The 12,607-nt window shown below is 38.8% G+C and overlaps 1 protein-coding gene across 11 annotated transcripts in view; it reads right to left on the bottom strand.

Annotated features, from left to right (window-relative positions):
* Positions 1-12,607, bottom strand: part of TMCC1 (transmembrane and coiled-coil domain family 1) — a 152,184-nt gene that overhangs the window by 40,067 nt on the left and 99,510 nt on the right. The window contains exon 1 of one of the 11 annotated variants that reach the window (XM_070433578.1): positions 5,043-5,137. The exons of the other annotated variants lie outside the window; for them this stretch is intronic. Within the exon in view, the coding sequence (XP_070289679.1) occupies positions 5,043-5,105 (63 nt within the window). The 5' untranslated portion in view covers positions 5,106-5,137. Of the gene's footprint in view, positions 1-5,042; positions 5,138-12,607 lie in introns of those variants that run through there. 11 annotated transcript variants of the gene reach the window in all.

Below are 12,607 nucleotides of genomic sequence, written 5' to 3'. Positions count from 1 at the left end.
GAGCATTGACCCATGAACCAAGAAACCACCAGTTCGATTCCCACTCAGGTTCCATTAAAACAAGACCAGCTCCCTGTTCCCTCCCCACCATCAGATAAGTGCTTGACAGGTTAGTGGGAGGTGTGGCAAAAACAAATTTTTGGTTTCTGATAGAATAAAAACTAATATTATAATAGTTTTCTAAAACTGATGTTTCCAGCCCTGGCCGGTATGGCTCAGTTGGTTGCCAGTCAGGGCATATACCAAGGTTGTGGGTTAGATTCCTGGTTTGGGTGCTAACGAAAGGCAACCAATCAATGTTTCTCTCTCACATCGATGTCTCTCTCTCTCTCTCTCTCTCTCTCTCTCTCAAAATCAATAAAAACATATTTTTAATTAAGAAAACCCAAAACACAACCCAGCTGGTGTGGCTCAGTGGTTGAGTGTTGACCCATGAACCAGGAGGTCATGATTCAATTCCTAGTCAGGGCACATGGCCAGGTTGCGGCCTCGATCCCCAGTAGGAGGTATGCAGAAGGCAGCTGATCAATGTTTCTCTCTCATCATTGTATCTCTCTATACCTTTCCCTTTCTCTCTCTCTAAAATCAATAAAAACATTTTTTTTAAAGGGAAAAGGAACAGAAAATGCTTCTTGGAGGAAGTAACAAATGAAATGAACCTTGAAGGAAGAAATGAACCTAAAAAGAGAAGAAAAGGCATTTCAGGTTGACAGCCTAGTATGAGGAAAGGTCTGGAAGATGAAATGTAATAACACCTTCATGGTAACTGAATGGTTCATGAGGCTGTAAAAGTACGGCATAGGAGAGCCTTCGGTGGGAGATGAGCTCTGAAGGTAGGTCTAAACTACTGTTTTGGACTTTATTCCAAGGATATCACTGAAGGCTTTCCAATGGTAAGAGTTGTATAATCTGTTTTGAATCTAGACTTACTTGTCTATATCAAAATCTATATGTGCAAACCAACACCACGATTCTCCTCTAACACTGGTTCTCTTACAGCATTGTGTATCTCAGGAAAAGCATCATTATCTATTAGGTTACACAAGTCCAAACCAAACCAAAGCCCAGGAACCAATCTTGACATATGCTTTCTACCTCTATCAAATCCAATCTATTTCAGTTTCCTAATTCCATGCTATCTAATAAAGAGGGAATATGCTAATTGACTTCCCGCCCTCAAAGATGGCAGTGCCCAGTCCCCTCAGCCCCGCCGGGGTGCCTGCCTCCAGAGTCCCCCAGTCCCCTCAACCCCCCAGCTGTCCAGGGCGGGCCCGAGGCACAGGTAACAAGGGCCGGCCAAGGCTTGCTCTGCTGGCAGTGGCAGCAGCAGAGTTGTGATGGGGGCGTCGCCTTCCCCTGATCGCCATGTCGCCTCGCACCCCTGAGGGCTCCCGGACTGTGAGAAGGGTCAGGTTGGGCTGAGGGATGTCCCCCTCACCCCCTCCAGTGCATGAATTTTCATCCACCAGGCCTCTAGTCCTATGTAATACTCTCCATCTATTTCTATTTATTTCTACTGCCACCACCTTGTCATCTCTCTCCTGGATCACTCACTCTGAATAATCAATCTATCTGCATTCACTTAGGCTCTCAGTTAAGCTGGAGAATTTGTTTAAAAAAGAAGTCCTAGCCCTGGCTGGTGTGACTCAGTGGATAAGAGTGTCAGCCTGTGGACTGAAGGGTCCCAGGTTCGATTCTGGTCAAGGGCACATGCCTGGGTTGTGGGCTCAATCCCCAGTGTGGGGCCTGCAGGAGGCAGCTGATCAATGATTCTCTTTCAACATTGATGTTTCTCACTCTCTCTCTCTCTCTCTCTCTCATTTTCTCTCTCCCTTCCTCTCTGAAATCAATAAAAATATATTAAAAACAAAAGAAGTCCTAAATCACCCAATACTTAAATTCTTTTAGTAGCTTCCCACAACTTCAAATATTAAGAACAAGAATTTGAACAGGGTCTATTAAGTCAGTCCTACGTGATTAGGCTCTGGATTGCTCTCTAGCTTCATCTTAGAGCATGCTTCCCCTATTCTGATCACACTGGCCTTTTTTAGCCTGTTTGGTTCATCCTGTTTCTTCTCACCATAGGGCCTTTGCACATGCAATACTGTGTACTTATCCTTTCTTCAACTCTCAGCCAGTTATTTTGCTAGGTGCTTGGGCATATATTGATGAACAAAACAAAGTCTCAGTTTTCACAATGCTTAGGGCTGAGGGGGAGAAAGTAGAAGAGACAGAAAAACCAATAATCAAATAATAAAAATTGCTGAAAAGTGGTATGAAGAAAAAGAACAAAGTGATGTGAGAAAAGGAATAAAGTAAGGAAGGGAAATCTACTTTACTTTAGATTGTGTGGACAAATAGGGGCCACATGGTAACCTGACTAGCTCAAGGAAGGCCTGCATGGCAAGCTTGCAAATTTAGAGACCTAAAGTAACCACAAAGGATGGTCTGAAATTAAAACTTTTTTTAAACTAAAAGCAGTTTATGGTGGATAGTTATGTTCTAAGGCAGTATTTTTCCATAACAAAGGTTAATCTTCACATTAACTAAGCCTATCCTTTTGTCTTTTTGTATCTAGGATAACATGCCTGATTAACAAAGTAATTTCCCTTTATCTGGATCCCTCAAAGCACCATACATCCCCTCATTGTTATTGAGTTCATTGTTGACCATTAACTGTCCTGTACACACCTAAGTAAAGGAAGTATGTGTCTATCATTTTATCCAATCCCGCTCCCCCCCTTTGCTTTCTCCCACCTCCCTAATCTATCACCAATAGATTTCATGTAACCCACTTACATCTCTCTCTTTTGACTGTAATGTATAAAACAAGGTGCAAAACTGCCATTCTCCAGAGCATTATCTCAACCGTTGAGATTCTGCTTTCTGGCAATTGTCAACAGTTTGGCTCAAATAAACTCACAAAATTTCTTCACAGGTTTGAATATTTCTTACGTTAACAATTGGGAGAGCATAGAAGAATTCTTTGAACAGGGGCATTTAAACTGAGCTCTCAAAGATAGAAAAAGAAGTTGTTACTTTATCCAGGTCATAAATGAAGAAAAGTATTATTACTATACTAGAAAAGTATTATTACTATGCTAGTATATTATTACTATACTAATAATACTATACTATTATTACTATTACTATACTTATATGTTACATGAGTCAAGAGAATACAGAATTTGGAATTTTATCAATACTCAAGATGAAAATACACAGTTAACATGGCAATTCAAGTAAAGACAAAAGAAAAGGATTTATTTATTTGTCCACTGCTTGAGAATTCACTTGGTGAAAGTGCTAACAAAAAAGGTTAAGGAGCCCTAACCGGTTTGGCTCAGGGGACAGAGCATCGGCCTGCAGACTGACGGGTCCCAGGTTCGATTCCGATCAAGGGCACGTACCTGGGTTGCAGGCACATCCCCAGTAGGGGGCGTGCAAGAGGCAGCTAAGTCGATGTTTCTCTCTCATCTATGTTTCTAACTCTGTATCCCTCTCCCTCTCCCTTCCTCTCTGTAAAAAAATCAATAAAATATATATTTTTTAAAAAGGTTAAGGAAGGAGCAGAAGGATGCTAAGATAGGAAAAGGTGAGTAGTCAGGAAGGGGACTACCTGCCCAGTATCCTAATGGAGTATATGGACAGTTGTGGTTACAAGGCTTACATAACCAATGAGTCAGCAAAAAGTCAGGGCACAGGATCTCTTCAATGCCCATTCTAAACATCTAGGAAGTTTGGCTCTATCAGTGAGACGAGGGGCCGAGAACAAGATCTGAGGCAGGCTAATTAAAGGTACCATATCTTCCAGCAATACTTGCCTAACTTATTTATTAGCATGAGGAAAAGTAAACCTTCTTGCTTAGCAAAACATAAGAAACAGGATCCAACTTAAAGCAGATTAGAGCAAGGCAATTCCGGTAAGATTTCACAGATCTAACGTTGCCCATTTCTTTAACTTGTAAAGATTCCAAAATCAAGACTCCAGAAGGTGCTGAAAGCAAAACCTAGATTTAAAGAGAAAATGTCTTTATATATTTTGGGGTCCATAAATATTTCAGGGCTACTTTCTTACTCTAATATAAGTTAATATGTATTAATAGTAACAGAAAAAGGCTTCATAATGATAAAACTAGGTCTAGTAAACAAAAAAGAACATATAAAAGGGATTAAATCACAGTACAGAAAAAGAGATACAGCACTAACATCCACTTGATACTGATCTGCAATGATGATGAATCCAAGACAAATGCTCACCAACACACAGCTATGAAAACAGCAGACTCCTCATCCTGCCTTCCTCTACCTCCATACTTATATTCTCAGCCTATTACTGTTCCCGTGACAACAACTCAGTTAAAGCAGAAAGCCTTTATTTTTTCTTTTCCACTTCAGGCCATAGGAAAAAGCTGGTGTGAGGGGGAGGGGTGAGGAAGGGGAGGAAAAGTAGGGTGGAGGAAGGGTGTAAATATGACTGTTCAAAGAAGGGAAAGATTATCTGTTAGCATTCTTGGCTTCTGTCTGTTTACGGATATCTGAGAAAACGTGATAATTATCTCTGAAGGTCACAACTGAATGACCAGAAATAATGTTTTCCTTTCTGGTTCCCTTAGCCATCCCTTTCAATCAAATGTGAATCTGCAAACTGTTTTAATTATTGCAGACACAATTCTATGTAGCGGATATAGGAAAGTAAAACAAACAAGCAAACAAAAACAAAAACAAAACACAAGCAACACATTTACCTTACCAAAACCCCCTGTCAGGCAGTCTGCTGATTTTGCTTGCCACAAAGCTCATCCTTCATTTGTGCACTGCCAGAGCAAGCTTGGATCGTGAAAACAAATCACAACCTCTTTTGGCTATAAGCTTTCCATTTGTCCCAGTTTCCAAGCTGCAGAGGAGCTGTGGCATAGTCTGTCACGGCTGCACGTACTTGGTTTCCGAGAATAACGCTGTAAATGAGGACAGCTACCACTGGGAATTTATTCCCCCACCAAAGAGCCAGCCGAAATGAAGCTTCTCCCTGGGCCTCTCACCTTCACAGACTCAGAAAAGGGCCTTTCACAGAACAGGCAGGTACAGCCGCACCACATCAACATCCCGCATAGCCAATCCTCCGCAGTGCCCACCTCAGCCTACGTACAGTTCCGGTTCTGTCTGCTGCACCAATTCTTAGAGCTTTCTATATCTGAGAGCCTGCGAGGACTCTGTGCTGAATAAACTGAAAGCTTCTGCCAAACAAATATCCGTGTGCGTGTGCGTGTGCATGTGCGTGTGAGTGTGCATGTGTGTACTTTGCGATAGCTGCTAATGCAAATGAAGTTTGAGAATGGAGATCACAAACAGTATCTGCCTCTCTTCTCAAGCTGTGAGCATCTTTTATAAAAGAGAAAGCCACCAAACTGGTTGAATTTAAAGCTACAGTACATTAATTCAACATTATGCATCTTCTCACTTAAAACCAAATAAAATTTAGAATAACTTAAAGAAGTTTAAAAACATTCTAAATAAAGTAACACCATTTAGGTACCTTGGTTTAATAAATACAAAGAAATCTACCCATGCTTTGATAAAGGATTAATAAAAGATTGCCAGAATAGATTTCTTATGCGCTTTCCTAATGTTTCTTCTCTTGTTTTCACATTAGGCTCACAAAACCATTTAAATGAAAACTGAGCAAGGAAAAGAAAATTGAACATGAGACCCTAAAGTCTTATTCTTATGGACAAAGAGAAAAAAGCTCTTCTGAATGAAAGGCATTATTGTTCTGTGAAGTTTAAGCAACAGATTAAAACACCACAACTATAAGCCCAGGCTCAGTCCCTGTACTATCTATCACGTACTATTTATTGAATACGTGCAATATTGCAAGAAATAACTGAACACCTTAAGGATACTATTCCTGCCCTGAAAATTCACTTCGGGATTTAGGCAAGCTATCAAAAGCAAGCTTTATTTCTTCTATTGTAAAAACAGTTTTGGGGACTGCACATAGGAAGAATTTTAATGATTATAAAATACAGTGTAGCATGTACAATGTATAAAATCTAGTAACATTTCTCTCTGGTTAATATGTAGAAGAAAAATTGGACATGACAACAGTTTGATATAGTATAGTACAGTCCTTTCTATGAGCCTAAAGTTGTGATAATTTCTGTTCTAGTTAAGTACTGAGCTGGAAGCTCAGGCTGTCACAGTACTGAAAGGTCAAAGGTCTTTCCAAACAATATTCACCAGCTCATATAGAATTCTTTCATTTAAATCAGACAAAGCCCTCTGAATAGAATCCAAAGCCCCTTAATTTTTCAAAAAATATATTTCTATTAATTTCAGAGGAAGAGAGAGGGATAGAAAGATAGAAACATCAATGATGAGAAAGAATCATTGATTGGCTGCCTCTAACACGCCCCACACTGGGAATCAAGCCTGCAACCTGGACATGCACCCTGACCGGGAATGGAACGGTGACCTCCTGGTTCATAGGTCGATGCACAGGCACTGAGCCACGCAGGTTGGGCCCCTTAAATGAATTTGAAGAAAATTCTGGGTTGAAACCAGGGTTCCAGAAATTCCTCTTCTGTGTTTAGAGGAACAGAACTCTGACCTTGACCCATCAGAAAAAATTAATAAAAAATTTAATGACTTAACACAAGTTTTGTTTTTGTTTCAACAGAGTAAATATTTGTTTATATAAAAACAATGTAAAAAAAATCATCACCACTAGCATCAACACTAGCTGATGTTTGCTTAATTCTGTTTATTAGCATTTTTAATATCCCTTATTTTAAGATAATTGTGTTCATTATAGAAAATTTTGAAATTATAAATGGGCATAAAAGTAAAAATTTTTTGTAATCTCACTGCTCTCAGAAAGCCAAACCAGACTCTGTATGAGGTTCTTTTATCCTCTTTTCTTACCATTGAGATCATTGAAGCCTGTGTTGAGACAAACTGCCATAAAATCAAAACTGCCTTGATTGGATAGGCTACCATATGGAAGACAGCAGCCCTGAAGAGTTGCCTGGGTCTCAAGTGGACCCTGTGTATGAGAAGTGTTCATTGTATATTTGTATGAGAGACATCATTATACTTTTAAAATTTATCCTAGAACAGCCTAGCTGGTTTGCCTCAGTGGATAGAGCATCAGCCTTCAGACTGAAGGGTCCCAAGTTTGATTCCGGTCAAGGGCACATACTTTGGTTGTCGGCTCCAGCCCGGGTCAGGGTGCATGCAGGAGGCAACCACTCCACGTGTTTCTCTCACATTGATGTTTCTCTCTCTCTGTGTCTCCCTCTCCCTTCTACTCTCTATAAAAATCAATGGGAAAATATCCTCAGGTGAGAATTAACAACAACAACAAAAATTTATCCTAGAACAGTTTTTGAGGTTCCACTAAGATGCCAATAGATTTACGAGTTGCCAGAGAAGTGGCCCTCGTTAGCTGCAATAAGCCTGGGTATATCTCTTCTTGGATCCCCAAGTAAATCTCATGTGGCAACAGAACTTTAATTTTGCTGACTTTCTGTTCTCTCAAAAAACATTTTTCTCTTGCTGATTTTGCTTTTGTTTCTGGTTTAAGCACAGTTGATAAGTTACTCCTCATTGATGGCAGCACTTATTGAGAATTTGATTTTTAAGGTTGACCATTTGATGGTCTCTGTTGAAGAATGATAAATATTTATCTTCTGTTGGGTGAGAAACCAAAAGAGAACCACATTAAGGAACAAAAGTTGACTTTATATAGGGAACCAATGTCTATGAAGAAGCCTTCCCAGGAAAACTGGCCTGATGCCTGTATTTACAGGGTCCCTGGCTTACAAGTGGTAAAGAAGGCCACTTACTTCCTGGTAAGCCTTAGCAAATGTTGGGGAGTTGAAGATAAGATTAACTTATCCAACTTTATCAGCACTGTAGGTGAAATCTAGTCAGAGAGTTTCTTAGACATGGTTTCCTAACCTTGGAATAGTAAACAATAGAGGTGTTTAAAAGTCTATTCTAGGATTCCTTATGAAAACTTCCATACAGGAATTAATCTTGCAGCTTAAATAATTGTTCAAGCCCTGGCCGGGTGGCTCAGTTGGCTGGAGCGTTGTCCGTACACCAAAAGATTGCAGGTTTGATTCCCAGTCAGAGCGTATATCAAGGTTGTGGGTTTGATGCCCAGTTGGGGCACGGGAGACAACTGATTGATGTGTGTGTGGGTTTTTTCTCTCTCTCTCCCTTCATCTCTCTAAAAAAAATTTTTTTCGATAAAATATCATTGCTTAAAACTCTGGATTTGCAAAGAAAATGTAAGGATGTCTGTATGATTAATTAACACTTGCTGTACTTATGTAAATAATCCAGTCAAACCTAATGAGACCAATAATTTTGTGATCAAGAATAATCTTTAGGAATTATTTATGATCACCAGAAGGATGGAAGAGTTTCAGCAAAAACTGTGAAAAACTAAAATGGAAAAGATTTTAAGTGTCTTTTCGAGGGACTTCCTAGTGTTATCTATCCGATTCTCTGGCTTTTTGTCTTTGGCTAGGTTATTTTACAGCTCTGAAGAGATGGAAATTACCTTGGGGACAGTGTTGGTGATGCAATGCAAATAAATGTTGTCTGGTAGAGAATATAAATTTCCTTAAGTCCAATTCTTATTTGGACTAATTTAACATCTTACTAGTTCTTAATAACTGGTTAATTAGTGAGTTAAATAAATATTTGACACATTTTGAATGAGAGTCATAATTTTACCTTTAAAAATATTTGTATCCTTACTTTTTATTTCTCAAAGCATCTAACTAAAAAGCAATTGCGTAGTTGAAATTAGCCTTTTGCCTATTTTTTAAAAGCTCTTACAAAAGAGCTAACAAGAATTTTTACATTTTTAAAGAACTGTGAAGAAGAACAAAACAAAGACGACTATGTAACAGAGAATATATGGCCCTTAATGCCTGAAATATTTATTATCTGGCTCTTTACAAAAAAAGTTTGCCAATACTTGCTTTAAAGTTATAGTATCTCAAATGGCATTGATATCTTAATATGAGTGATCAACCTAACAATATAGAAGAGACTGACTTACTCAAGTCAGCATTTTAGCAGCAAAGTCAACTTAGGACTCAGACTGAGAAAATAAGCTCCTTAATAAATATACCATAATCTTTACAATAACATAAATAAATGACTTACTAAATTTAGAATTATCTGACAAGAAAATATTTTCTTCCCCAGTACTACAAACCTACAATAATATCTTTATTGTATTCAATACTGTTGAGTATCAAGGATGTTGAAAATTTCATAAGGAAATATATTTTATCTTTCCAAAATTTCTGGGAAAGATGCTTTTTAAAAACCTGTTTATTTACATATATAAAAGCAGAGAAGATAAGAAATCCTGCACAGTCTTTATCCAGCCTAACTCATAGCCCATGCTCCCCTCTCCTACCATTATTTGGAAGCAAATTCCAGACAAAAGATGTTCTTTATAAAAACCAAGGCTAATTCCAGAGGCTTTCCTATATTATTAAAGCCTATCTCAGCTGTCAGATTTCATGAATACTGTACTATATTTTTTCAGATAAAATGCCTAATGTTCTCCTCCTCTTTTACCCTTTACTATATTATATTCATAAAGAATCCATTGGGGAAAAATGTCCAAAGACGATAGAACTTATTCTGTTTCTATGGTCTGATGGTCTTGATGTTGATGCTTGATGACTGACTAGGTACATTTTTTCCAAAGTAGCAAAAGACGGGTAAAGTTGAGTCAAGGAAGAATAAGTCTAACAAATCAATTACTATCTGTAGTTCTAGATGGCAGAGAACAGATATGCAAGGAAGGCACTAAAGTTAAAATGTGTCCCATCAGTTGGCTGGGCATTCCTCAAGGAGTTTCTTTTGCGCTTCTCTATGTGGCAACCAGTTCAGCTAAAAAGTCCCTAACTGCATTTACACCTCCCACTGGGATTCAATTCTGACTTCAGCAGCTCTCTTTATGCATAAACAAATGCCCATAACCAGCCAGTCGGTGAGGGAGCAGAAACATGACAAAGCAAGGAATTAGAAAAGGTTTTTAAATCTTCTGAGATTAATATGATCATATGGATCTCTAACTAAGGCAAGCACTTTCTTTTACTGCTTAGAACTAATTAATTCAGAAAGGACAGCAAGAGAGGCTTTTGCTTAGTGTCAAAGCCAATATCAGAATTATGAGGTTTTAGGAAGGAATATAGGCATTGACCTTCTTTAAAAACTAGCTAAATTATCTGAGACACCTAACTGAATAAGTAGAATAAGCAATGAAAATTGCTTATTTAGGCTCTGCCTACATCAAAGGAATCATGTATCATGATGCCATCTATCACCCAAGGGGCTCAAAGGTGCTGCATGAGCTGTTTCACAACTGCAAAGTACATAAAGCCATGATGGGAATACCACCCCCCCCCCCAACTCAAGGAAGGGCCAGTTAACCCCTAGTACCATCTGCAAAGCAACTGCAGAATCATATAAATTATTAAATTAAATTGTATAATAAAATAGTCTTTTTTTAATGTCATAAAAAAGAATGTAAAATAGTGATTTCCAACCTCAGGTCCACAAAAGGGCCAAGTTGTTTTCAAGATTTCCAAATGCCCAATGGAAATTGTACATTCTCCCATAATAAAGGTGTATAGGCAGACCAAAATGACAAACATTTAATTTTGTCTGGAATTATAATTACTCCAAGTGATATCATTGTATCAGTGCTGTTCAGAAATGCTGACTGGCTCTTAGTCCCTATTTTTTTTTTAACGGGAAAATCATATATGCTGCTTGTAAACAAACATTTTCAAAATAGCAGGCTCATGAGGTGGATGGGTTGATAAATCCCTACACATCTGATTTTTACAATTTAAGAGTTTTCACAAAACATGATTCATTCTTTAAATACCTGAAAGCCTTCAATCTTGATTTTACTTGCCAGAATCCAGTAGTAGATGACATCACATTCACTGGTCTGATTTCTTTAGGCTCAATATATTTAAAATAATTTTTTAAAAAATCTAACATAACAATAAAATGACTTGTTCCAAATTCAAAGAGAGAAAAAACCTTGTTCAAACATTTCAGTATTTCATTATAGTATACAGACTTGCCATAGTATTTAAATAGGTAAATTAACAGGAGATGATTAAACTCTTAACAATAAAATAAGGTCAACAATCTGTGGTTCTAGTGAAATAACTCAAAAAGTTATGCCCCCTAAAGGTTACATAAGACCAACTCATTATAATTATTATCAATTTTAAATTTTATTTTTTTAATCCTCACTTGAGGATATGATTATTGGTTTTAGAGAGAAAGGGAGAGGTAGAGAGAAAGGGAGGGAGGGAAGAAAGGAGGGAGGGAAGAAGGGAGGGAGGGAGGGAAGGAGGGAGGGAGAGGGAGAAGATAGATCTTTGATCTTTGGGCTGCCTCCCTTTACTCACCCTGACCAGGCATCAAACCCACAACCTAAGTATGTGACCTGACCAGGAACTGAACCATGACATCCTGGTTCATAGGTTAACACTCAACCACTGAACCACACTGGCCTGGCTCATTATAATTATTTGTAAAAAGAGGGAGAGATACAAATGGAAGGCCTTACATTCACTTCTAGTTTTCCAGGACCACACAGACAGCATAGACTCAGTAAACATCTATTAAATGAATCAGTAAGAAATCTATAATAATAAAAGTGTAATATACAAATTGACGAAATGGCTGAGCAGCAGAACCACTGTCCGGGCAACCACGCTATGACATGCACTGGCACCAGGCCTGCCAAGGCAGGTGCAATGCGATTGGTCGTGCCCCCCGCCCCCCCCCGACCCCACCATCGCCCCACAATCGCCTGCAGAGGGAGGCCCAGGTCACTGGCCGGCAGGGTGATCAACCTTGCGGGCAGTGCCAGGCCAAGGCAGGTGCGGGCGGGGGGCAGGGCTGCCAGCAGCCAGAGAGAAGCGTGGATCCCAGGTGCCAGCAGCCAGAGGGAAGCTGGTGCCATCTGCCAGGGGAAGGAAGGCCTACCCTTGCACGATTTCGTGCATCGGGCCTCTAGTAAAAACATAAAATCATATCAGCTCAAATACATGCTTATATTATTTAAGTCTACAGCTAGTTGTGGCTGGTTTCTGAATTGAAATCTTCCGTTTTTTTTATTCAGTGTTTTATAGAGTCACCTGTGATTGTTAGGCAGTGTTTGTTTATGAATTGATATTAATCCTCCAAGGACTGAGTTAGTTTCTGACATTCTACAACTATATAAAAAGTAGAATTACCAAAAAAACACCCCCAAAAAACAACAACACACAAAACAACAACAAAAAAACACAGGATTTCAAACTATACTTGCAGCAGTCTATAAAAGACAGTCTACCCAATGATTAAGCAAATTTATTAGAAATGTCTGAGGGGGAAAAACTCATTCACAATTAATAATAGGAGACAAATTTCTCATATAGAACTAAGAAGCAATAAATATGAAAGACCTCTATCTATAAGCCATTATTTAGAAAAATCACTATGAAACCGCCTCTCGTTTGTTCCTGACTTCAGCAGGCATTCAGGAAATAAACATTTTCCA

The sequence above is a fragment of the Myotis yumanensis genome, unplaced genomic scaffold (genome assembly GCF_028538775.1).
Source record: "Myotis yumanensis isolate MYYU_CA2020_CCGP unplaced genomic scaffold, mMyoYum1.0.hap1 SCAF_14, whole genome shotgun sequence".
In the NCBI taxonomy this organism is placed as follows: domain Eukaryota; kingdom Metazoa; phylum Chordata; class Mammalia; order Chiroptera; family Vespertilionidae; genus Myotis; species Myotis yumanensis.
This window is presented reverse-complemented; position numbering and strand designations above follow the sequence as displayed.